Raw genomic sequence first — 27305 nt, forward strand, 5'->3', positions numbered from 1 at the left:
CGATAAACACTGAGCTCATTAGATTTAACCTTGCAGCACAGCCTCCGGTGCTTTCTCTCAACATCTTCTTTATTCCCTCTCAACCTCCTTCCCTTCACCTTCCCTTGTTGTGTTCCCGCTTTTATCCCCACCTCTGTCTTTTCTTCTATTCCTCTTCCACACCCTCCCCTCCTGTCTCTTGTATTTTGTTTTCTCCTCTCCTCCTCCCTGCTTATATCTCTTGTTTACTTCTTCTGTGTCTCTCTCTAGCTCTCATCCTTTCTTCCTCGTATACTTCCCCTTTTCTTTTTTTCTTGCTGCTCACAGTCAAGAAGTCCATCTACTGAGAGGTGATCGCGTACACAATCTTGCAAGATGCTTTTAAGACATTCACACCCACCAATTCACACTCATTATCTGATTATACGTTTCACATTTAAAGTTGACAACACAGACATTTTGAAAGATATTTGGAGATAAAAGCAAAGAGCATGATTGTGGATCATGTTGAGACGTGAGAATAAAGTGGTGCAATACATTCCGAGGTTTTTGAAGGTTGTATGGTTAGTCCATTAGCAGACAGGAGAAAGCAATAGAGAGTAGTAGTAGTAGTAAGAGTAGGAGGGGCAGTGGCATACTGTAATAGCCGCAGCCTGGAGACATGACATACTCAATATTGTCCACTTCTTAAACTTTATATTTTCCAGCTGGTGCTCCTGTGGAGAGATGATCAAACCCATGTGAACATGCTATTTCTGTGCTTCACCATAGTGAACATTTCACATGCAAACGCCCCTTTTAATGCACATCGTGAACGACACTTCACAGGCACTTCATTAGCTGTGGGTGGGTACCCTGGAAGTTAAATATAATGTTATTATGTTTGGAAGACTCAGTTGCCATTAGAAGGGCAGCATGGGAAAGTCAGAAAATTACAAGGTAGAAACACAAGGAAGATACATTGTGTTTTTGAGGTTAGGGATTTCCCTCTTTTTGACACAGTTTTGGAGGGAAAGTTTTTTTATTCAAGTGGATCAATGGTGACTGAATTATTATAAGGTTTTCCTGGATGACAAACAGACAATGATTCATGGGTTTAAATTATACAGGTCTTAAGAGGAGACTTGTGTCTTGGTGTTGACAAAAGGGTGTTGCTGTTCTTGCATGCTGGAGACGAATAATACCTGCAGTTTTTTGTCTGTACAGAGGGAACGAGGCATCAGTGTCCCTCAATCTGAATAATCTCAGATGGCACGATCTGACTTTGATACTGCTATTTTCACACTGATTAGTCCAGAATAGTGACATTAATGCAGAAAGTCTACTTCAGTGACACTATGCAAACAAACACACGTTTGCACACTTGCACTAGCAGGCTGCTGACAGTATGTGTGAGCCAGGCGTCGTCATCCGCCTTTGGCTTTGAATGCTGCTCATGCTGCCAAGCTTCAAGACAGTGAACAGAAAAGCAGCCAAGTGGCTTAGTGGCCATGTGGGTTTCTCCATAACTCTGCTCCTGGAGTTGACACAGGGGACATACCAAGATACAGAAGCAGATTGCAGTCATCTGGAATAAAATAAATCAGCTCATTTTCTGACATTAATGACATAGTTTGTCATGATTCTGAAAAAAAAAGATTTCATAACTCTGAGATAATTATCCCACAGTTCTTAATGATCTTAATAAATCCAAGCAGACTGTGACAGATGATGTGTGCTTGTCAAGTTGTACTTCCTAACACCTCAATCCAAGGCTGAAGTAAGACTGCATTTAATTCAGTAGCTGTGTCACGTTGGCCCACTGTGTCAACCCCAGATTTATTGAGATGTCAGAATTATAACATAATTACATCAGAATTGTGAGATATTTGCTTGGATAGCACAAGTACAGTCCATCCATCCAACCACCTGTGAATCATGTGCTGAATGTGCTGTGTGTTAGATGGGGTGTGTTCCACGATGAATCTCTATAGAACCCTGTGGCTGTTTCAGTGAAGTTGCTGAGAGACTGTATGCTGGGCATTATCGACGTGCAAACATGTAGAGTAAGGTGCAGAAGTGCTTAAAAGGAGTGCATGTGCTCAGCAAACCATTGTCTGGATTAATGAAAGATTAAAATGCTCTGCTTAATGTCTGCAAAGTAAATGGAAGACTATTCATTATCATACAACAGTAGTCAGCACTATGGGAGTATCATGAATAATTTGACCATGGATGTGTGATAATATGCAAAATAAACACACAGTAATGCATTTATAAAGATATAAGAGTGGCAAAGGCACATCTTTTTAAACAGACAAATGTGTGTAGTTGCAAAATAAAAACATTAGGTAGCACATTAACCCAAGGCACAAACCCAGGGAGACATGATTATAATCATTGTGTCGTGAAAATTCCTGGCCTGGATCTTAAAGTAATTCATCTAGATAACGTCATGCTTTCATCCGTGTTTGCACGCGTCATTTGGCTGTCTTTTACATTTTAGAACAAACAAGAACAAATCCCATTGGCACTTGGCAGCTTGTTAATGGAGGTGCTGATAGCTGAGTGTTCCATCAGCACAGCCATTATAGAAGCAAATTACAAAATGATAGAGAGAGACATCTCAGAAAGCAAAGAAGAGTTTATGTTGGAAAAGTACAAGAGGAGCCCGGTTGTTCAGTTTTGCTCAGGTGAGGCGCTCTCCAGATAGAAGAAGGAAGCTTAGTCATGTTAAAATCCCGGTATGCAGCTTTGACCATTGCAGTTTTCACTTCGGTTTTCTCTAAGATTGCACATATCAGCAGATAGTTTGGGTGAAGTTTCAGGTCGTCGTCCATCTGCCTGTGTGTTTGTTTGATAGTGAGACATGATGGAGACAGATTGCTCTTGGCCAAACGTACATTTGGATGTTCATCCTGATCTGGGATTTCCACCTTCCTAGATGTTTTAGCTGCAAGTTTGTTCACACGCTGGAGGGCAGCTCTGAAAGCCCTTACTTTCTGGTTGTATTTAGTTAGAAACTCAAACCCAGCAGTCAAGCTATAAACAAATATGAAGTGTTAATAGAGGGAGTTTAAAGGAGTTTACCATTGTTAGAGCCCCACAGTACACTGATACTCAGATAATGACCCTTTGTCCTTGATCTCTTTCCTCACTTTCACTCTTCAGTGTCCTCCTCCTTTCCTGCCTGCCTTTCTCACCCTTTTAACCTCCTCTCTCTCTTGTCCTCAAGTGCTTTTCCTCCAGCATGTGTCGCCTGTTTCCCGTGCGTTTCCCCAGCTACGAAGCAAACTCCTCCATCACTCAATGGGAAGGTGGGGTGCACTGTACTGTGCAGTAAAGACGACATTATTTTCTCACTTTTAAATGATTCTCCTGCTCTGTCTGTGACGCTTGTGCTTGCTTTCCTTCATCGACCAGACAGGTTTGACTGTTTTCTGAGTAAGAGGTCATGATTGTTGATGATCTGTTGTGTGAAGCACCAGACTTAGCTGATGTAGAAAGCTTCTCAAATTACATAATGTGGTCTGCTCGGAGGAAAACTATTGGAAATCAGGCCACAGCTGTATAGTACTGTATAGACAATACATGCAGTGTCTATGTAACACAGCGTACTGATCGCTCACCATCAAGAATTTAATCAAAAATATATATCTTTTGCAATAATGTCCTCACACTTGAGATCATTCTCAGTTCATGTTGTGTGCTACAGTAAGATAGGGGTGGTTTTCCTTATCAGAGCAGCATGGTAAAAGTGTGCATGCCTTGGTGATGTGTTGTCGGTTTACAGTAAGTTCAGACAAATTGCACTCTCTCTTCACCTAGTTTACTGTCGCTGCCTCTTCTTTCATCATCCTCGCTTCTTCTTCCAGCAGTTGTAAAAACACACACAAACAGATGTCGATCCTCCGGAGACGTATTACTGTAAATAGAGCTGTTTAAATTGAAATATGATAGTCCTCACACGCACAGTGCTTCTACTTCCACTTTACTTTGTCAATTCTTGTCCAAGCAATCACTTATTATCACCAGCAAATGGATTTGTTAGAGAGTAGGGCTCAGTTCGAGGACTGGCAAGACATAAACACAGTGTAAACACAGAGCCCAACTCCTTCCACATACACACACACATCTGGACTTTCTCTTCGTCTCTTTCCCTTTAGACAGCTTTCTTTCCTATTGTTTACATCTCATGTATTTTAGAGTCTTTCACTTCACTGTTACGCTCTGTGGCTCAGAGTTTCAAACGTCAGTGTTTGTAGATTTTGGATGTTTGCCCCAGTGATCCTTTGGAAAGTGGCCTTCATTAGCTCTCTCTCTCTCCCTGCCTCTTCCCTTTGTCTAACTATGTCTGCATGTCTTTTTCCTGACAAAGATTCAGAAGTTCAGGATTTCCTGTCACACTGGAAAGACTTGAAAAAAAATGCAGTGTTAAAATACCTCAAATTGGACTGTGTTTCTAACACATTACTAAAATCTTTGCATTGGAGAAAGACCATTCATCATATAATCCATTCAGTTTAGAAGATATGGCATGATCTCTATGACCAGTGCTACATGATCTCAGTTGATTGTGTTATTTGACTGACTGACTTAGATTAACTTATTGATCATCATTAACTGCGACGACAATCAGAACAGGCTTCGATTTTCGAGACAGTCTCCCAATGTCATGGGAGTGACTTGAAGGCAGGTTGGAACTGGAAGTTGTGCCCCACAGAGAGCGGTAGTGCGTCTGACTCCAGATCAGAAGGGTGTGTGATCATGGTCATTCATGTGGTCATCTAGACTGGCTACACTACTGTATATCTGTGTGTGTGTGTGTGTTTCCATGGTGGAGCTATAAACCATCTTTTCTGCCTTGACTGACATGCATAGTGTGTGACAGAGAAACTTGAGAGTGAGTTGACTTAAATTAATTACAGTATACTGCCTTCAGGTGCTTGTTAAAAGCAAACAGAATAACCAGAATTATAAGGTGAGAATGGATAATTATCACAGGTTTTTATCATAGGCTAATTTTGTGCTCAGCAGTTGCAGTGCAGAAAGCGTGGTGCACTGTCTCAACACGTGAAATCAAAGAGTTGCCACTCCCACTTGCTGGCCCTCACACCCCTGGGATCTCAATGTCTGCTCTACATATGTTGTTCTTGAACCTACTGGGATTTGCACACACACACACACACACACACACACACATAGTTCTCTCTCAGTGAACTGATCCTCCCTCCTTTCTTCGGTGTGAAATGTGAGGTGTGTGCTCTTGTGTAAAGTGTGTAAGAGGGTTTCATGGTGACGGTCTGTTGCTTCTTCACAAACTATGACCTGCACACTCCTCAGCACAAATGGGTTGTGTATGTCAGGGTTTCAGGACTGGACACGTTCTGCGACCTCCAACCTGAATCGCAAATATAGCAACTTTGTAGATATCCTGTAATGTTTCGATTTTAAGAGTGACAATTTGGGGTGAATACCCGAGTACTTCATTTCCTGACCGACTAAAGTTACAGCATGACCATTTGTCAACATGAGCATTGACATTATATTTCTATTTAAACAGTACACAATAACTAGTGCATAATGATGCTTGTTCCACATTTAGATCCCAGGCACCTCCTCCTCCACACACACAAACACAAATCCTAGAAAACACTCAGTGTTCCACATCTGCAGTCTGTGAGAGAGCTGTGTGTGTGTGTGTCGTGACATCTCCACAGCGGGTTGTCTGTTCTTGGTGATTCACCCTGTGCTCTGTGTTTCTCTTGGCTCGTTTTGAGGTCCCATCTGGCAGGCATAACCTCTGTGCTCATGAAATAACAAACAAAAGTGTGCCGAAATTATGCTGACTGCTGCCTCTGTATGTAGACAAAGAGTCTCGCAGTGCTCAACCAGTTTTGTTGAACTAGCAGGCCTTCACTTGCACAGGCTAAGTTGACTTTCAGTGCCTTTTGCGGCGTTTTGTAGCCATTGTTAGACATTGCCTGAGTAGAAACTGGCAAGCTAAGCTGTCTTTGCTGTGCTAGTTGAAAATTACAGGGATTTACTCTGGTGCTCAGTTTATGTTGTGAATCTTGGTGTGGCTCTTTTGCATATGGAGTGCTCAGAGTAACAATGAGTTCAAAGTGGCACATCCAAATGAGAAAACGCATTCATTGTTCTCTTCCTCCTGCCTTTCTGTTGGCACTGGCTGGTTTGCAGTTCTCATGGTTTTCCATAAATTAAGACGAAACCTTGTAAGTATGTAAAGAAAATGACACACTGGCAATGAATGATGGGCAATTGAAAACTTTCTGAAGTCTGTCACAGGTTTTCATCATACATTAACACACAGATATTTCACATCTGCACCATGGCTGAGCAGATGGCCTGGATGGGACGTCTCCCTCAGGGCCTGAGACTGAAATGTCCCCTCAGTAACTTGACACCCTCACCCTCTGTTTCTGTTGGCTGATTTGTGAAACTGACAGACTCTTTATCAACCCCCTTAAGGAAATTGTCCTTTTGATGTCTCCCGTCCACTGGGAGGTCAGAGGTCAGGGGCAACTAGAGAACTATGCCATATCCATGTTACAAAGCAATTTATACTCTAACCATTTGTGTACTATTATAGGAAATATTATATTTGCTTTAAGTTTTATTTTAGCTAAATGCTAGCAAATACATGCTTATAATTGCATATACAATTAGACAGGATTTTCTCTTTAATGCACCCCAGTTGCCAAATCATTCATGTTACTCTGCATGTCCCATAAGTTTTTGATGCCCAAGACAGTAAATGTGTGTGAGGTGTGTGTGCATGTGTGTGTAAAGCCCTCCCGCTGTTGCTAATGACCACTTGTCTCAGATGGGATGAAACTGGCTAGCTGCCCAAACACGCTACCTATCCTGGCACTCCAGACAGATTGCTAATAAACACGCTAATAAAAACGTGACTCTGGGATGCAAGCCAACATGCTAGCTGTCAGCTAAGCTTAAGCACAGACTGTGAGCTCTCTACAGTTCATAGTCCGCTCCTCATCTATTTTATTTTTCGCTGACTGAATAAAAGGGAAATTTTAATGTCAATTGTGCATAACTACATTTTGGCCATTTGCTAAGAAATGCATGTGGATAGCCTCTGCCCACTCATGTGGCTATAAGTTCCCTAAGATGGTTATGTTCGGACCGTTAGGAAAATATTGTGTTTAAAGAAATCCACGAATTGATGTTACTTCTCATATTTTCTGTCATACAACAACAAACTGCTGTGTTTCTTAGGTCGGTCATTCCTCCTAATCACTGCATCCTGTCTGAAGGTTTACTCTTTAATTGGCTTAATGATGTATCATGAAACTACTCAATGAGATCCTCATGTGATAATGTCTGTTTTAATTTGTTAGTGAAACCTTCAACACAGCAGTGGTCCCAGCTCATGCTGAGCCATGAGGCAGCATGTCTGGCCTGTGTGGACACACACACACACACACACACACACACACACACAAGCAATCTAACCTGCTTTTTTATCCAGACCAGATGCTCAGCTTTCCACGTTGTACTTATCATGAGTGGTGATATGTGCTGTTGTAGTGCTGGAGAAGCAAGGTTTAGGGACTACAAATCCCCTACTCAAGCAGATCACACAGCAGGGGAGACGACTACATAGACTGCAACTCATCCCAAATCAGAAAGCTTGGAAGATCAGGTGTCATATGTCTAAAGAATAGCTGTGCCTTTGACCTATAGTGACTGTAGGATAGGTAGTAGGCTCTCTGCTTCTCTCCTCTCCTCAGCTACAGAGTGAGACTCTAGATAATTATTGTGTCTATAGGTGTGGCAAATATTTGGAGGGTCTCTGTGTTAAGAGGCTGCAGGATTTGGCCCTGTGTTTGACAGGCTGGCCTGTAATACCAGCTTGATCCCTTGCTAACCTCTCTGGCTCTAATACTGCCACTCGTTTAGTGCACAGAGTGGGGAAATGCTCACTGTTGGCCAAAATGTGTCTGAGCTACAAACATATCCATCTTACAAAGCAACTCCTTGTAGTCGACTCTTTTAAAATTATGTTTGATAGTTTGTTGCCAGTTGTGTGGGAAACTTTAGCTTGTTTCCATTTGAAAAAGTAGTTTGGAAGAATTATTCATTAACAAACATGGTTCCTTTGGGCTTTCTGAGCCCTTTGTTCAGTCTAAAGGCAAGATGTTGTTTAGAGCAACCGAGCCTCTAACCCACATACTGTACATGCGACTGAATTGCTGAATGAGATGAATGATTTATCATGAAGTATGTTGTTTATTGGAGTAATGTCAATGAGTGAACGAGCAGGGAAGTTTGAGACTTTGTGAGTTTGTAGTTGTCCCATTTTTCATTTTTTCCCATTTCCAAAGTAGGCTGACAACAACTGTCCTGGATGCCATTTGTATTTACAAAATAAATGTTCAAATAAATGCTTGGTATGTGAATCGATTAATCCAAATTGAAAATCTGATATTTATAGCTATATAAATCAGAAAAACAGAAAAGCATGGGTCATCCTTTAATAGAGTAATTGTGGAGACACTAATAGTAGTAGTTTTGGGTATTAATGGAGTCAATGGGGTAGTGATGCAACATCTTTTTTTGTTGCATCACTGTGGCGGACTATCCAACCAAAGCGTTACTAAATCGTCCCCTCGTCTTTCTCTGTCCTCCTGGGTGAGCACCCCGGTCTTTCTCTCTCTGTCAGGGTGGAGTAGATGCATTTCTTCTCTCAGAAACAAAGTTGTAAAGTTTTATGGATGTTTGGGTGTTGCCCAATTACAGTGTCCGCAGCTCCTTCCCATGTACAATGTGTAAAAATCTTTTCAACTAAATTACCGACAAGAAGTTGAAAGTTCCTCATGGCCATTAAATGTAGCCTTTGAGTCTCAAGTACTGTTTCTTTGTATCATGCTGTAAGCTATGGGCGTCCTCCTATGGATAATAACACGCAGTAGGCCTCCTGTGTGTGCTGTGCTGCATGTATGTGTGTAGCAAGGTGTCATATTTCTCTCAGTGTTGTATTCTGCAGGCTGCGGTCGCTTTGGGCAGGCAGGACATCAATAATGCAGAGACTCTGGAGGTGTCTTTGTCCCAGTGTAAGGCTTCCCTCAGTGTACGAGTTCTTTATCCCGTTACTATCTGCCTACATACACTGAGACTGTGCTTAGCCAACAGTTTGGGACTGCGGTTTTCCACTAGAAGCAATTGGTATGCCCCGAAGGGACATTCAGTCTATTTTTGTGTGCAAAAACAAACCTGGTGAACTAAACTAAACTGGAAAATCAACTATTGTCTCCCACAGACAGGAGTTTGTCTCACCCCCAACGTGCGATGTCAACCAGCCAACTTGTCTGTTGGCTCGATTAGGGTGAAAGAAGGCTTTTATAAACAACCAGTAATTAGCGCTGTATGAATTAGCAGTGCCAGCTCAATGGGGGACGTTTGACTAGTTGACAAAGTGTCACTATAGCAGAGCTGCCTAAATTCCTCAGTTAGTATTTGTTTGAATGAGAGGACATTTCTACAGCTTATTAAGAATGACATAAAAGTGCAGTCATTCTCTCAGGTATCAGTAAACGTAGCTGTTTAATGTTAAAACATAACTCAGGTTTTATGTAAGGCTTTTGTTTTCCTTTCATCAACAGCACATTCGTCAACTGCCGTTGCTTTTGAGGTGGGTGTGTACAGCATGCACACACCCACCTCACACACATGTAAGCTGCACTGCATGTGGCCTTGCAGTAGTCGAGGACAGTAGCAGTAGCCTGTTACTACCTTCTATTTTGCATTTGTTTTACTTTCTCCTGATAGCAACAGTGAACCTTTTTGGCATAGATAAGGAGCCAGGGAGGTGCGTGTGTGTGTGTGTGTGTGTGTGTGTGTGTGTGTGTGTGTGTGTGTGTGCATGCACAGGAGAGAGAGAAAGCGTTTGTGACCCTAGTGTTTATGACTCACAGGCGAGAACATACACTCCATAAATCACAGCCGGTATAGTGCTGCAGAGCGCAAACGCTAAAAGTGGGAGGTTGAGGGGTTGAACTACTGCCCTGAACTGGTGATTCACAGGGAGGTCTGTACACCAAGAGGTCAGAGGTCACAGCCTAATGGTGGTGTCTAAGCTCTTTGCTCAGGTAGTGAAAGTCTGGAGATTTTAGCGAGACTCTGGCAGTTAGATGTTCATTTTCAGACTGAATCACCCATTTGATCACTTGAAGGATACACCCAATCCTTTCTCGTCCAGTCAGCACAATAAAAGTTAGTTAGTTCAACCACAATAACATATGCTGCAATTACTCCTTTACCAGGGCTTTTCTGCACGGACCTTCCTTGAGATAGCAATGAGCAATTTGCCATTATTACAGTTTTTATGAGTGTCAACCATAAAATATATTGTACAAACGTGCCAAAGGACACAGGTAACACTGGCTAAATGGTTAACGTTGTCTAAAAGTTTTAGGAAAAACCAGAGCACAACTAAGAAAAGCAAAATGCTCTTTGGCTTGCTTCAGCTGAAAGATAGTGCTTCAGTGCAGATCACTAATCAACCAGGTCCAAGTGTAAGGCCAGTGGCATGCTCATCAATCCACGGGCATGTTGGCCAGTGTGGAGTTTGAACCCCAGAGCTTTTCAGTTGGGAGGCAGCTGTTCTGACAGCTAAGCTACAGCACCTGCCACTAAACCTGTTTTGCATAAGCCTACAGTTTCCTGAAGTCTGATTACCACCAGACATCTGTGAGAGCTGAAAAGTCTGAAAGCAGAAAGTTGCGTCCATTCAACCAGCTTTAATCATCAGGATAGTGCTGTGGCAATGAGTGATGTCATCTCTATTAACCATCACGAAAGCTAGCCATATTAAGGACCAAAATAGAGACCTTCTCACTGAGGCAGCACCACAAAGCACTGATCCAACATGGCTCCTAGGCAAACTGATCTGCACAAGCACACACTTTCCTGAGGAGTAGTCAAACACCGTGCACCTATGTCAACTGTATAGTCTTGTAATCTGAAGTTTTAGTTCTGTTTTAAAAAGTGCAAAGCATCGTTAGGCATTTGTTTTGGCAGATCTTCCACAAATAACTTGTCACATGTGGGAGACAGTGGGCCTTTACATTTTTTAAACCTTGAATTTAAGGACAGAAAATGTTCCTTTCTGCAAAGAACCTTCATATGAAACTAGTTCCTCTAATCACAAATTGTTTTCTTTTGTGAAATGTTGCATACATTAGAGTGAGCTACAACCAAACTTTGACTTAAACAAATTACTCCAACTTAAATCAAATTGGGGAACTGAAGGACTGAATGAAATCAGGCTTAACAGTCTGGTATGAAATTATAACAGATATCGCACATCCATCTCACGCTGAATTAATTGAAACATGTACGTGTGAAGGTATTTTAATACTTAGAAATTCTACAGTCTCTATAGACATTCATGAAGGAACTACATTGTTTTCACTTCAATGACACCTTTAAAACAGCGATAAGATAATGAGCCCACTGTTCTTCTGTCAGCCGCTTGCATACTTATCAAATCTCTCCTACTTTCTCAGTTTACAGAGCCGGGCTTGTTGATGCCATCTTCGGAAGATTACAGACATGATCACATTGCATCTGACCCATAAACTGCTTGTGGTTTGTGGAAATGCATCATCCTGCTAATTTTCTGTCTTCATGTGATCATCTCCAAATGCTTGACATTCCCTAATGCTGACTAATGAGAAACATGTCTGTGTTATCTTTGCTACAAGCCAAGTGTGACTGGCATCTCTCTTTTGAGTGGTAGTTTCTAAGCTCATTTATGCAACGAGCCTGAACTGATGGTGAATGGTGAGGTTTTAGAAAAGCTGTGACCCCGACGTGATTTGAACACGCAACCTTCTGATCTGGAGTCAGACGCGCTACCGTTGCGCCACGAGGTCCTGCAGATATTGTGCAGATTTAAACTGGCGGATGACAGTATCCCCGTGGGAGAAGTAACACTTGCAGGAGCTAATGCAGCAATCATGAAACACACACAGGCACATGTTCTCTTTCTCACACACACTTTCTCACACCCTCCTCCAGTTTCCTCTAGGGCACCAGTCTTTGTGTGGTCTTTGACAGGAACAGGCAACCCTCTCTGGTGCAAAAGACACAGATAATAGGGTGAAGAGAGCTATTGTCTGGGTTTATGTCACAAGTGTGTGTGTGTGTGTGTGAGAGACACACAGAGAACAACTACCTCTCTGTTTCCCCTCACCTTATACAGTGGATCAGATAAGCAGATACCTGATCAGACTAGGGTGGTGGTGTGTCACTCGCTTGCTGTATGAATGAATGAGTAAAGCTCACTAGTGACTAAACAGTTCACTGGTGCAGGAGCTAAATGACCGGTAGACAATAGACACAGGCACACCCTGCATATCTGCTCATATCTGCTCTGCTGAATACAAAAGTCTTTCAACCTGCAGATCTGTTTGGTGTCAACACAGCAGGGATTATTCTGTGACTGCATGTTAAGCCAGCAGGTCACTTTTGTCCAGGTCCCTTTTTCAGTTTATTTAATGTTCTTCTGTTGCATTTGCTACATTTTGCTGCACATGTAAATAGATCTTTCATTTACATACTCACCATGACACTTCACCGGCTCATTTTACACTACTGCTGCTCCGTTTGCTCCACTCTCATCTCATTAAAGTGAAACCAAGTATGCTGTAGATTCCTGTGCTGTTGTGTTTGGCAATGCTACATGAAGACAATTCAAGCTACTCTCCTTACATTTTGCACTTTATGGTGAAATGTACCTCCCCTCTCACGAGTTTCAGATTCTTGTGATGGGAATTTAAAGACTCGAATTTGTCGAGTGGTGACATTTCTGTAATATGACAGGGATTTTAATTATAGTCACGCTTGGTTATAAAGTTCTCAAGTGCTTGCAGTATGTTGCCATACCTGCCAAGTGTCATATTTTAGGTTAGCTGGTATCTCGTGGTTTCATCGTGACATGGAAATCCCATGGAGAAAATAAAAGTGCGTTGTGATTTTAGTTCCATGACACTCTAAAACTGTGGAACGCTTCAGTTGCTGTTGTTCCAGAGTTGTATGGCTGACCTCTCAAACACTTTGTACCTGACCTGAGAATGCACCAGGATCAAATGTTGCACTTCACCAGGCATCAGTGTAACACAGGTTGCACTGGTTTCCTTGTTCCTGTTTGCAGTAAGGTGGACATACTGTATGTGTGCTGTTCTCACACATCACTTAGTCCAACCCCACATACCTGGCTCAGATTGTCTATCAAAGCTGTACTTAATAATTATACTTGTCAGATGTGTTTTGTTCCTGTGGTTTTTGTCCCTTTGTTAATGAAGTAATGCACTGTTGGCCCATTGTCTCTGTTTTAAAAACTAATGATGTACCATGGGTTGTTATTGCAGTCTGGGAAGGGAAAGCCCTTTCTCCTTAAGACAGTGACACTTGGTTGCACAGTCTGGACATGGTGTGTGACTCTGATGCACATGGCGTTTCCATGGTAAAAAATTACATCAAGGCTGCAACAGTGTTAAGAAGGTTATTTGCCTCATCGTAGATTCATTTTCAGTATGTTTCAGGAAGGACTTGATGATTGATGAGTGGCAGTACCTTTTTGGATGCTTGAGGATAATATGATACTGATAACATTTGGGAAATTGTCTTTCCACTATCAGCAGGGAAGATCACTTGGGTCCTCTGTGTACAGAGTGTAGGTTTTGTCGACGTGCATGAAAGAGTAGAGAAACGCAAATGTTAAAAAAGTTACAGAAAGCTACATAACTGTGCAAGCGCCAATCCTGCATGACATGTTTATATAGTAGCAGAGATGATGGTAACAAAATGAGCTGAGGTGGAGTGCTGAGTATGCTAACACTTTATCAACTCTATGACTGTCCTCCCTACCAGCTGTTACTGTACACTACAGTATTATTTATTATTACTCTGTCACAAGGCACTCTTTGTTGGAAGGATCTGCTCCTTCTCTGTTTCTCTTCTGTACTGGTTTCCATATACATGTGTTCAACATTTGATATATTCAATGAAAGTTCATTTGCTAATGTACACTAATTTCATTTACATTCATCTATAAATTCATCAGATCATCATCTAGATTCCTTGTGAAAAGCTGAGTTGCCGTCACTGCGAAGGAAAACCATGTTCTAAGTATGAATACAACATTAAAAGACATGAAGCACAGGTCTTCAGGATTTGAGAGAAAGAATGAATGATACTAAGCAGTAGGCTATATGGAGGATTTGACCTTAGGGTGTTTTGTGAGCTGAATGGCTAACATGGCCGGCTGTATCTTCCTAGGAGGTCTTACTAATACTTACAAGTATCCACCAGGGAAAAAACCTTTAGTCATGTGTGTGTGTATCAGTCAAGACCTTGGTATTTACACCAAAGCATTCAGAGATGACCCCCCAAAACACAAAGTCCAACCCAATCCCAGTTGGCGATGAATTCTCTGCTAATACTCTCGTAATGAAGAATCCTTGTACTGAGAATTGCTCATCATCATCCTTTTTAACCAAGTCAAATGTAAACAGTATTTGTCATCCTCAAATGCTTTCCTTTCACCCTGAGTGTATTTCTGGGATTAAGTTATGTGGCTGAGCTTCTCTCAGAATCATATTTGTTCCTCATAATCCATCCGAGGAACAAGTCTGGGTGAGGACCATGCCAAACAGACATGAAGCGTGTCAGCATTTGAACATTTAAAGACTTGTTCCCCCCTGTTTAATGCCGAGGGTCAGTTTGTGGTTCGTATTGACTTCCAGAGATGAATTTTTGCTGTCTTTCTTCTTCTGGGTTTTCAGTTTGTTCTGTAGTGGTATTGTAGTTTGGTTGTAGAAATGTTTAGTTTTTTGGCTTTCAAGTTAGGCCTTCCAATCAAACAACCCTACATTTCATTTTATTGTACATGCATTCACTCTATAGCTCTCTGTAATGGCTACAATATTGCCTTGTTCTGTCAATGGCCCTAACTAACATGGGGACTACATAACTCTCTCTTGCCTTCTGATTTCTTGTGTTGTCTTTTGGGAATGTCCCTTATAAACTTGATAAACTTTCAGAAGGAAGGAAAATACCACACAGTTATTCCCCTCATGATTTGGACCATTTTGGCTGGTGAACCGCGTTGGAGTTCAGCACAACAGAGCCGTGCATGAAGGCATTTAACCACAGACCCTGAAAAGACAGCTCTGTTTCGGAGGAGAAAGCATGGAGGAAAAGAGACAGAGGGAGGGAAATAGAATGAGAACAAAATACAGACAAAAGGGCGAGGAGATTCTTTCCTAACATGGTGAAGGATGAAGGACAGTCACTGAGCTGAGTGGTTTCTTTTAAGCCTCCTGTCTGACTGAACCATCATGCCTCAGTGGTTATAGGCTATGAGCTGGGCAAACCAGACTGAGGGGGAGCAGGGAGGTACATATGAAGCTGCTTTCCAGTAGTTTCCTCTACAAATGACACTACCCTATAAAGGAAACACGCAGTAACTACATTGGTCAAAAATACTTTTTGACAACTGTTTTAACTGCCTTAGAAATGTATAATTTCTGTCTTACTGTACTCTCTGCCACAGAGAAACAGCCAACTAGGCTGATTAAGCGAGACACTGGTAAGATGGCTGCAGCGAGCCTGAGCTAAAGCTAAAACTAAATTTACTTTTTCCCCTAGCAGTTATCTTTATGAAGAACTGACATCTTTGTTATTCAGTTTGTTATTCCGCATGATTAAATGAGGCGCAGCAGCCAAATCAAATCACGCTGGAGATAAAATCCCAGCTAAACTCCTGCTAAAGCTAACTAGCTTAGAGTATCAGTAATTGCCGTCTGAGCTTGTGTGTCTATGAATATGCTGGTGCAATGCTGTGAAAAGCAGTATTCTGTGCTGCATATGTAATTATGTCTTTGTAGGTCATATGAACGTGTAATCACACATTTACACTTGTCAAACTATTTATATGAACCGTGTAGCACACTACACACTGTCCACTATGTGATGCAGCATTAAATAAGAAGAATGGGCCAAGTCTGTGATCATTATAAAGCACCAACTTTTATACAGCATTACTGGATTGATTGCACTTCATATGATGGACTGAGTTGATGTGGGACTTTATCTGCACTACATGCTGTACCTGAATGCATTATGTATGCATGGATGATATACATATGCTGATGCAAAAACGCGATGACACTTTTTGAACTGAACGGGGGAGGGTGGAGGAGTGTTGTTACCTTTTTATGCATTGACATGTAACTAGAAGAACTGATGAATATGACACCTCCTGTTGTGCCTGCATCACACTTATTCTCAGTTTTACTCCCACATGGAGAAAGGTTTGAGAAACATGCTTATTTTGCAGGCCGTCCAGCAGGGGATTAAGATATTTCATAACTGCTATCATGATGTCAATCCATAACCATGTCAGATCCCCTGTGTGCCTGCTGACTGGATCATTATGTGAACCACATGGTGATTAGATCAGCTGATTGCTAAGGAGATACAAGCTGCTAATTCCTTTGGCCTGGCAATTCTAATATGTTGTATGGCTTTACTTACATAAGGCTTCAAATCCCAAGTCTATATGGTGCAAATACAGCTGATCTCATTACAGAGCTAATACCCTCTCTCTCTCTTTTTCATCCAGGACCCCAGCTACTGGGTCCAGGTCCACAGGTTGGAACATGGAGATGGAGGCATATTGGACCTGGATGACATGCTGTGCGACGTGGTGGATGACAAAGATAGGGTGAGTCAAAGTGTGTGTGTGAGAAATCGAGAGAAAAAGGATGTGTTTGCATATTTCATTCATTTGTTTTGTTTTGCCACCTCTTCTCATTTCCATTCACCTTTTCTGTGTGCAAAAATAGCTTTAGTTGTGTCTACACTATGAAACTTTGTGCATAAAGCTTTGGCAGGACTATAGAGAGTTTCACTAACTTGTGCTTATGATTACACCTGTCTTCTATTACTGCCTCATCATTAGTAAAACATTACGGAGCAGTAAACTGCTGCACACCACCATGTTCTCTGTTTAATCACTTCCACCTGCTGGCAGTCCTCCATTCCTTTCATATATGTGGATGGTTGAATGATGCAGCGCAGTCCTCTGTGTTGCATTCAAGGCTCCACTTTGATGTGTGTGTGAGGGTGTGTTTATTACTACGTTTGCCAGTATAAGAGCATGTGGGCAAAATCTATGTCAGAGACAGCATGACATCACACTACTCACCCCACCCACCAGACCAACTGTAAATGATTACCCACAATCCCACTGCATCCTTCCCGTGGGAACAGTGCCGACTATACCTGAGTCACTAGCTGTTTGACTTTAATGTTGGGCCAGTCAGTGAGCCATAACCCCTCTTTGTGTCTCCAGTGTGAGTGGGAAATGGTGTAAATGGTTTTTCAACCATTTTTCGGATCATCTAAATTGTTGAATGAAGTGAATGGTGGATGATGGCAGACTGTTTGCCAGGATTTACTCCACAGTCAATGGTTGCTAACTTGAAATAATTACATGAAATAAATAAAATGAATTAAAAATATCAACAGCTGTGACAGAACAATGATAGTCATCTACTATTACTCACCGTAGTGTATTCGTTTGTAGTGATGATGTGAACGAGTCATCCGGTGTTCTCATTACTTCAAAGATATCTAAGCTTAAAGCCAACAGGGCTATCATAATGTATTCCTCTGAATTATGATGAAACATGTGGGTTTCAATTGAAAGTGTTATCTTTGATTACTATCTGTTAGCAGTTTTTCTCAGGATTATCTGATGTCATGGAGCCACTGCTATCCAGTGATACCTAGCAATGTTTCCTTCTCGAGAACACTGTGTGTTTTGTGCTGCTGTTTCATGTTGAAAAGCATGTTTCCCACATTTGATGTCTGGTTTAAAGAAGTTCAGCAAGCTGTCCATCGCTCTGAATAGCTGGTCTGTTTGATACGCGGATGCATTTTGGTTTTGTGTATGGATTTGTGCATGAATGAGAAACTGTGTGCATGACAGAGAGAAAGAGTATGTGTGCATGTGCAACTACACACCTTATAATGACTATGCGGAGGGTGCTATGGTTACGCATCAGGTGGGATCAGGGGTGAGAGCAGCTGTTTTGCACCTGCTGTCTGTAACAGGCCTTTCTTTCTCCCTTTTCCCTCTCCTCTCCTCATCCATCCCATGTGGTCCTTTACAGATTATACACAGAGACAGAAAGAACTGATGCTGTGAATACCTGCTCTCCCTGGTGGTTGTGTGGGCTCATTACATCATACTGAAAACAGAATATTGAAATTCAGTAACCTTAAGATTTTAATTCATTAACAAGCACAACAACAGCTGATTTTTGAATATTTGTACATCTGTCTCATCAGCATAGTTTTATAGTGATATTCTAAAGGTTATGTTACAGCTCTGGAGTGGTCTATATACCTGTATTATACTGTCAAACCCTTAACAATACCAGTCAGCCCCAAAAAATCAGTGATAGTAAAACTATGTTGGTAGTTGCTCTAAGTGTCACAGAGTGCAGAGCTCTGCTGGATGTGGGCCAGGACAACTAACATTACACCAGTGGAGCAGCCCTCAGTGTGTGTGTACACACATGATTTTATCTCAGTGTGTGTGGGTGTTTGCTTCCCTGTTTGTGTGTGTATAGTTGTTAGTAGTAAATCCTGTCTGTCCAGTTCTTTCCATCAGTGTGCCTCTATCCCTGTTTTATTCTACTAACAGGCAGGAACACAGTTAGCCAGACCTGTTCATTTAACCCATTACTGACAACGCTGCTCTTATTATTATGGATGTGGCACTTCCACAGCCTTGCTGGACTGTGCTGGGCCTATAGTGATGTTGGTCTTCTGCTTTTGGAAAAGTCATAAAATGTACTGTCCTCTCACTTTTATGTGATAAAAACCTGATTTGAATTTCCTTTTTTTTTGTTTTATTTTCTACTTTGTTGTGTGTTTTTGGCACTTTTTGTGTTATAATTCTGTGTGTGGCCTCCCATTTTAATGCCGGCCATAGGCCCTGAGTCTTAGTTTACTAAGAAGTTTACTAAAAAACCCTGAAGCGCTAGCTATTCACTATACATACGGTCATTTCAAAAGAGAGGATCTGTTAGCACTTCATCATTCAGTTGTAATCAAAGCTTTGAAGGTGTGCTACTAATCTACAATGTTGTAGTTAATTTGATGGTGGAGCTGAAAGCTTGTGTAGTAGAGCAACTGATGAGCCCCTTTAATGCTAGCTATGAAGACCTTATGCAGATTGCTTTGCACACATCACTCCACTGATATACATCAGCACTGATCCACATCAGTGGCCGCAACTTTCTGATCTGGAGTCAGACGTGCTTCTGTTGCGCCACAAGGTCCTACACAAGGACTGTATACTAACCTAAACTGACATTATGTGGTTTACATTGCAGAACTATTCCAACTATATGCAGCCTCCCGTCTTTCCTCCTGCCTGCTCCCTTCAAATGTAGTGTGCCACTTCAGACTGTGGTATTGGACAGGACTCGGGCACACTGACAAACACAAAATCAACAAACACTGTTATGTAGCTTCAATGGCAGCCTGTGCAGCTGCAGATAAGAAGCATATATAGTTGTTCTTTCAGTTCACAGGCAAAAAACTTGCTATTTTCTTATTTTTTCTTGAAGTTACTTACCAGTTAGGTTGTAAGTTTGAATGGATTTTAGATTATTAACACTAGCCAAAATAAGATAATATTACAAGTTGCCAATTTGTAGGTTGGTAGAGAATCTACAGATGCTGGTAAACTGCCACAATAGAGTATTCAATTGACTCAAAGTGTAATTTTAAATAAAAGACATTTGTTTCCATCCTTGTGTGTTTTATATCTGAATTTGATAGAGTATACATATCTGCGATTTTACTTGTCTCTATAGACCCACTTGTCTCTGTTTCACTCTTCAAAAGAAAAAATCAATCAATTTCTGAACTAACAGACGGACACCCCTTTCTAAGAGTACGTCAGACTGATACTCCTTACTTATATTTACTGAGTACTGATATCGACTGTTGGTGTTTTTGCTGTAACTGTTTCTGTCACATTGTGTGATGAATGAGTGTAAATGAATGATTCATATCTATCATGTGTCACTGCAGCAACATGGAGAGAAAACAGAGGAGAGGGAAGTTAATGTGGAAACTATTGTTATCACTTTGCAAGTTTCGGTGCCTCTACCGTTGGGAGCACCCAATCCTTGTGTGTGTGTGTGTGTGTGTGAGTGTGTGTGTGTGTGTGAGGTATGTGAGATGTCTGGCTCAGGTTCAGCAGTCAGGTTATCAAGCTGTGATTCATATGCAGTCATAGAGCTGCATGCTGCAGCATGTCTGCCTCTGCTCCACAGATCTTCACATTGATTATCTATCTTCCATTTCACACGCATTTGTACAGTTTGTTAGTTTTAGTTATGGTCTTGTGTTGCACAAATGTCCCTCTTGCTGTTCCAAGTTTGGCTCTAGTGTGAAGATGATCTCAATGTCTCCATTTCTTTCCTTATGACGATAATTCTGATGACATGATGATGGTTTGTTGTCGACATATTTACTCACAGAGGTTATGGAGATGTAATTGTTCATCTGAGCTGAATTTAGACAGAGAGAGCAGAAACACAGGACCTTTTAGTTCCATCTTTTCTGTCCACGATGTCCTAACACTACCTGTAGTATTATATCTGTTACTAGTGATGCAGGCAGTGTTGTGTGTGCTTGAGTAATAGCCTATAGATTGTCATGGGTTCATTAATGTTTATTGGCAGCTGCAACACCAGCTGCTTGGTGCACCACTGCCACCAACTGGAGTATGGAGTGAAGTAGTGGTTTGGCAGAGGAATAGCATGTTTTGTTTTTTCATTTAGGCCAAGTGACTTGATTATTTTAATCTAGATCTGTAGGGGTATTCTTAAATGTGTTATGAGTGCCACAGCGCTTTATATAGTGTTTGACTCCAGATCAGAAGATTGTCTGTTCAAATTATGTCAAACCTTTTCAGGTGCAGAGCAAGCAGTTCTATTTAGTGCACATTGGTGTGTTGCAGGTAGTAGCACACTGTGTGAATAGCAACAGCTCTTTAGTGATTTAATATGAAAAAGTACCATGAATCAAATTAAATAGTAAATAAGTGTTAGGGTTAAGCATAACAATAAAAACACGAGCTACATATTTACTATTTACAGCTGTACTGATACAAGAGAAAATAATCATACCACCAAGTACAGTGAGGGTACTATAGACTATGGGATAACCTCCAACAGCCACATAATGGTGCTTTGAATTAAGGTCTTTGTTAGTCTCGCCTTACAGAAGAAGTACACTTCGAATTTGACTAAGAAGGAAGGAGGGGTCCACCTACCACTACAGCAATACCAAGAAACATAAAACAGATTTTCAGAGGATAGTAGAGACTGATACACTGATACATATTAAGCTAATACATAATTTGGAATTAGGTCTTCAGCAGGACTGAATGGGCTCCTAGCCAAATGACGCAACCTCATACAGTCAGTCAAGGAGTGTCTAGGAAGGAGGTGAAAACTCACATCTAGCTCAGCCTTAGGTTATAATTTTGAAAATTCATTCAGTGTGAAAAAGATACTTCTGATAGCTATGAAATGACTTGAAATGGCTGTGATACAGACACTTCATCCATACGGCAGATGGCAATGTGGCAATTAAAATGACTCCTGGTTAGGAGATGGCCTCAGGAAGAAATTCACAATATGGGTTGAAATTAGTTTATAAAGGAATGAAATGAGTGTGATATGGCCAATTAGATACAAGTAGACTTTAATGGTCATTGCAGAGGAATTGGCATATTGCATCAGCAACTAAAATTTTAGATAAAACTTCAAAACTGTTTTTGTTGCGCAAGACACACTCACTGTTTGCTGCAAAAGTGAACTTGCTTCCTGCAATTAAGTCTTTTGAATGTGTGGTATGAAATTGTGAGTTTCAGAATAATCTTTGTGGTAATTTATTTATATTTTCATAGTGTTCATGAGAACATGAGCAACAGACAGCCCTCTTAGCTGGAGTCAGATGTGCTATCTTAGTTCAAGACAAATGAAAGACACTCAAGATGCTTGAGTTTCTCTGAGGGTCCAAATCCTTTCAAATGGAAGTAGTGATCCATGAAATCTGCAAGTGAAAGGGTCGACCTGGGTTAGTCAATCAAGGTCAGGGCTGGCGTTAAATTCGTTGGTAGGATAACACATACCAGATACACAAAGATTGGGCATGTCTGCTTGTGCAGTTTATATCGAAGCGATGAGGAATGAGGTGTACTTTTTCCAGGTCTGAACCGTATCATAAATGTGACACAAGTTAAATGTAAGCAGTCTCTCCTGTCTGATGGCTTATGGTTGTGACTGCCCACCCATTGCTACTGCCCCCCCCCCCCGCCCTCCTCCTCATCAGTGACGAGGATTTCAGGAGCGGGTCCCTTGGCGTCTGTTGTCTGGATCTCCCTTATTAACAGAGGTGAGTCTAAGCAAGCCTGTCCCGAGGGCTTACTGAGTGCAGGGTTGAAAGGGTGAATCCTCAGGGGCGAAAAAGCTTGTTACAGCAGAAGTACCTGAGTCAGCGGTTCAGTGTAGTGTGTTTCACAGCAGGTGCATATTGGCGTGGACCTGCAGCTTGACAGACATTGCAGTGACACTTGTGAACCACAAAGGGGCACTCAAGCCCAAGTTATAGCAGTCTCCAGTACTGTCTGTATACTGTCTGCTGCACAGAGACTGAGTACATATCTTTGTTTTTGGAATGGACACCGGCCTCAGAATAACAGACACACGTCCTTTCATGAATGAAAACCAAAAACATATAGGAAGTGCAAAGAAAGGAAAAGAGAAAACCTAATTGAACTGCCCATATCTAATGCGGCCTGTTTATAATGAGCACCACATCCATGGCTCCTGTGGTCGAGTTCCTTGGACAATTGGCATTTTCTTGGCCCCCGAAGTTGTCATTGCCATGGCAACAGCGGTCGGGTGCCAAGTGGGCACCTGTGCTGGGTCGAGATCAAGCCGTGAGTGAAATTAGCCAAGGCTAAAGCAGGGTCCCAGCAGCTGCCCCCTGGTACCAGAACACTGCCGGGGGAAATCAAAGACTAATTACTCTGTTTGTCTGTGCTGGCTATGTGTGTGAGTGTGTGTCTGCCTTTGTGTACGTATGTGGTTGTGAGTGAATTTTGGCATAGATCGAAGACTATTGTGTCTGCTTGGCAGGCCCTCACTGTCATCTCTCGGACAGTGTAATGCATTCACCTCACACATTGCGGACTCCGTATTTATTCTATATTTGCTGTGCAACTCTCCAACTTATGTAGTATGATTCGTTATCTAGTGCGGTTGTTCCTGAAGATTTGAATGGATCCATGGAGCCCCATTTGATTTTCTCTGTAGGTGGAGTAGGAGAGAGCCAGAGAAGGTAAAACCATCAAAGCATTCATACGTCTGCTAATGTGACAGAAATAAAACATTCATTTATTCAGCACCACAGTCATCCCTGGTCATTACAACAATGTAATGTATGAAATACTTACGTTTACCTGGAGAAGCAGCAGGAAGACTATTATATATTCTGAAAACTAAAGCAGTCTCCTCTCTACAGGCTACATTGTGTCATACATGTGTTATAACCCAGATGCTGCCCTCTGGTGGCCAAACAGACAGCTCAGTGGAGATCTGGCTACAGTGCATCATCATGATTTGTTTTGTCACCTAATCAAAGGGAACAAAGCCTGGGCTCCACCTTTTAAGACGAAATTGATTGTTCTCAGGTAATTTAATGTTCACTCCGGTGCCATTTAAGAGCTTGAAGCTCTTGGCAACAATGTTTGTGAATAGCTGCTCCCATTTCTGTAAACATGGCTATCAATGGACATGGTTAACTGGACAAAAAATCTGACATTTTGCAACAACAAAATCAACAAAACTTATGTTTTGTTTCTGATATTCAATTGAACTACTACACCCACCACCGCCTGGTTGTTAATTCTCCAGTGGGCGTGATGGTTCCAAATGTGGTACAGCTGACGGTTTCTTCTTAGTTCTCTGTCAGCCTCCAGCACCTGTTTCTGCTCCGAAAAGAAGTCCCTTTAGACTGACACATATCCTCAGATTGACACCCAGATTCAGGCAAACATATGGTTATGCACTTGAACTTTGAAAGGTGTTACAGCTGATGAAATTAGATACACACACACACACACACACACACAGAATGTGTAAATGTCATCACCCAGCATGGAGACAATGAGAGAGTACTCAGACAAAATGAGACATCTCACTCATATATTCTCATCACTCATATATACACTAGAACACACATATAGTCAGACACTCTGACAGAGTCACACATGCCCACACATACATGCTGACAGACACTCGGCCTGCTGTAGTCAGCTGTAATTAGCCTGTAAGGACCAGAGTCAGCTCTGCGTCCTGAAAGAGTCAGTGTGGTAGTGGAGTTTAACCTCACCTCCGCTGCTCTGCTCAGAGGCTCGTGGGCGGCAGCAGGCAGTTTTTCATTTCATTTTCCTCCGGGGCTTTGGATTTATTGTCGGTTGTTGCTTGTTTATTAGGTTCCTAGTTTTTGAACTTCACTTACCCGGGGAAGATTTGTCGAGCACTGTTGTTCTTTTTCAGCAACTCCCTCTTTCCCACTTACGCAGTTATAACCCCTCACAGTGGGGAGATGCCTTTGTGCTTTTTCCCCATTGGAAGCTGAGCCACAGTACTGTTAGCAGCTCTGTAGTCTTTGTGAGTGCATCAATTAAGCACTGTTATTAATCTCTTTTTCGCAAGTGTCGCGGCAAATGGAAATGTGGATTAGTATAACATGTATGTTAAATGTGAGCATGTGTGTTGGAATCAGAGGGCTGTGTGTGTGTAGCACAGACAGTCTGAGAGGTGATGATGTGGAACAAAGGTCACCTGGCAGTCTTGAACGTGGACCATCACAAGTGCATGACAGCCTGCTGAACCTGCTGAGCCACCAGTATATATAACATAAGTCCATTCTTGTTGACAAAACTACTGCTTCAGCTGTATAGCATATGCAGTATGACATACACCTCCCTGTGCCTGGGGTAAGAGTGATATTGCTCCATATTGCACAGCAGCAGGCAAGTCCTCCATCTTCTGCTGTAGTTTTCTGTAAAACGGGTGAAATCAGGTCATGTCACCAAGCCTTTATTCAGCTCGGAGGCAACCAAGCTAGTCACGTAGGTGTCTTTGATTTCTCCTCCATGACAGCCCCCCTACAGGAAGAGATTTCTGCCGATGCGCCAAATTGCTCCTGACGTGGCGTCGGCTCGCCTGAATACTGTCTGGAAATGCCGGGGTGTTTCACCAGAGCTGCGGATAGGCAGTGCCAAAACGCACACAGACAAGAACATGTACACATTTACACACCTATGTAGAAAAAACAATCATGCAAATACCCGCCCACACACACAGACATACTACAGTAGCGACACACTACCATCCTCGTATTGTGCACGTGTCGTGCAGGAGGACGTTTGTCCTGGTTGACAGCTGTCAGGGCTGCTTTGGTTCCAGTGTCTGGATACTAGCCAAACAAGCCTATTATCTGCAGTGGTGGAGTACTGTGGAGGGGCCCGGCATTGCCCCAGGGGGCCGATTTGGGTCAGCCGCCATGAGACAGGCCCTAAACTGAGGTGACAGATACAGGGCCCCGTACTTGGATCCTGCCGCCCTCCCCGCAGGGGTGTACCCAGGAGCACTAAGATAACAAAGGACTCATTTCCCTCTATTATCCTTATGTGGTGGGTGCTGCACCCACAAGGCATCGAGATACAGGAGAAGAGACATTGCCCTGGTTTCCACTTTGGAACTGGATAAGTTATACTTGCTATTTATCTTTATTGTCTCATTATGTGGCTACAGTGCGTTTGGCCCATTTCAGAGGAAGACGTCTTCCCTATACTTGAGTCTTCTTTCACGCCGCCTCATGGGGGCAACAGTGCATTCTCCACGTAGCTCCACAGTACCATTGCCCGCTAGGAAATTACTTATACAAAGTCACAGCCAGTTCAACAGAAACTGCAATCTTAAACAGAAAAGTTCAATCTACCATCAATTGCTTATTCTTTTGAATATAGACCTATTTCTCTCTCACCCCGCTGCCTCTCAGCTGCTTGTTAAACCAAGCGAGTGCCTCTTCTGCATGACAAGTATCCCTCTGTAGCTTTTGTCTCAAGAGTCTCCAGACCATGAGCGGCTGTTTTCAACACTTGACTACTTCTCTCAGAACCATATATAATTACCCTCACAGACCCGAAGTCACTCCAAGGTTGTGTCTGAAAATTGGCTCTCAAATAGACTGTGGAAGGCAAAGCTCTGTTTTAGGCTGGGTTCATTTATTACAGGGGATATAATATACTCCAGGCTAGTAGGGATTCTGAGCGGTGTGTGTGGGTTTAAATACTGTAGTAATTAGTATAGCTGTGATAATGGTGCAAGGGCTAATAGTTGAAGGATTTGGTCAAGTACCTCTGCATATACATGAACAGGCAATTTATTTAAAAAAGGAAGACAATAGAGATGAATAAGCAAGAAGGACGCAAATACAAACTGAAAAAAAAGAATAGCAAACAAAGGAACAGAAAATAATGTAAGACATCCAAGCAAAGGAAGGAAGGCAGCAATGTAGGAAGGAGAGTGGAGAGCAGGCATTGCCACGAGCTAAACCGGGTCTGGCGTTGGCGGCTGGCGCTGTACCGAGCTGAAGTTGACACTGGCACAGGGAGGGAGGGAGGCGGTGCCAGGGCCGGGGAGCTAAGCCTGGTTTGGAGAGCTTTAAACAGCCATATTGTCGCAGACACAGAGCTGGAGCCCCTCTAACACCGCGGCTGTGTGCTCTCATTGCCTCTCTTTTCAGGAGAAAAGGCTAAAGACCTCTTCAGATTATGTCCTGCTCTGCTAAAATACTGGAGGCTTACACACATGCTGAAGCGCTGTATGCTGTCCTCTCGCACAACTGCTGGTCGGTGTGATTTGCCACTGAGCCTGGAGTGTCCTTATTGTCAAATGGTTTTTAATATCGATATTAAATATAATCCGTTTGTGGAATTATTCAGATCTTTACACAGAAAAATTATTATTTTCTATTCCTGGTAGGACATAAAATTCTTTCCGCATTCAATCCTACCCTAACCCTTTGTGAAATAGTATTTAGAATGTGGAAATGCTACTTTTACAACTCTTACTCAGTAATAATACTTGTCTTACAACTGCTTGTACTACTCCTACTACAACTTC

The 27305-nt window shown here is 42.1% G+C and overlaps 1 protein-coding gene and 1 non-coding gene across 2 annotated transcripts in view; one reads left to right on the top strand and one right to left on the bottom strand.

Moving 5' to 3' along the window:
• The window catches only part of LOC139304541 (partitioning defective 3 homolog), a 309773-nt gene that overhangs the window by 16717 nt on the left and 265751 nt on the right, over positions 1 to 27305 (top strand). Inside the window, exon 2 of the mRNA XM_070928476.1 lies at positions 16634 to 16735. Within this exon, the coding sequence (XP_070784577.1) occupies positions 16634 to 16735 (102 nt within the window). The remainder of the gene's footprint in view (positions 1 to 16633; positions 16736 to 27305) is intronic.
• On the bottom strand, positions 11808 to 11879 carry trnaw-cca (transfer RNA tryptophan (anticodon CCA)). Its single transcript has one exon. It is a non-coding gene; the product is annotated as a tRNA-Trp (tRNA).

The sequence above is a fragment of the Enoplosus armatus genome, chromosome 21 (assembly GCF_043641665.1).
Source record: "Enoplosus armatus isolate fEnoArm2 chromosome 21, fEnoArm2.hap1, whole genome shotgun sequence".
NCBI lineage: Eukaryota > Metazoa > Chordata > Actinopteri > Centrarchiformes > Enoplosidae > Enoplosus > Enoplosus armatus.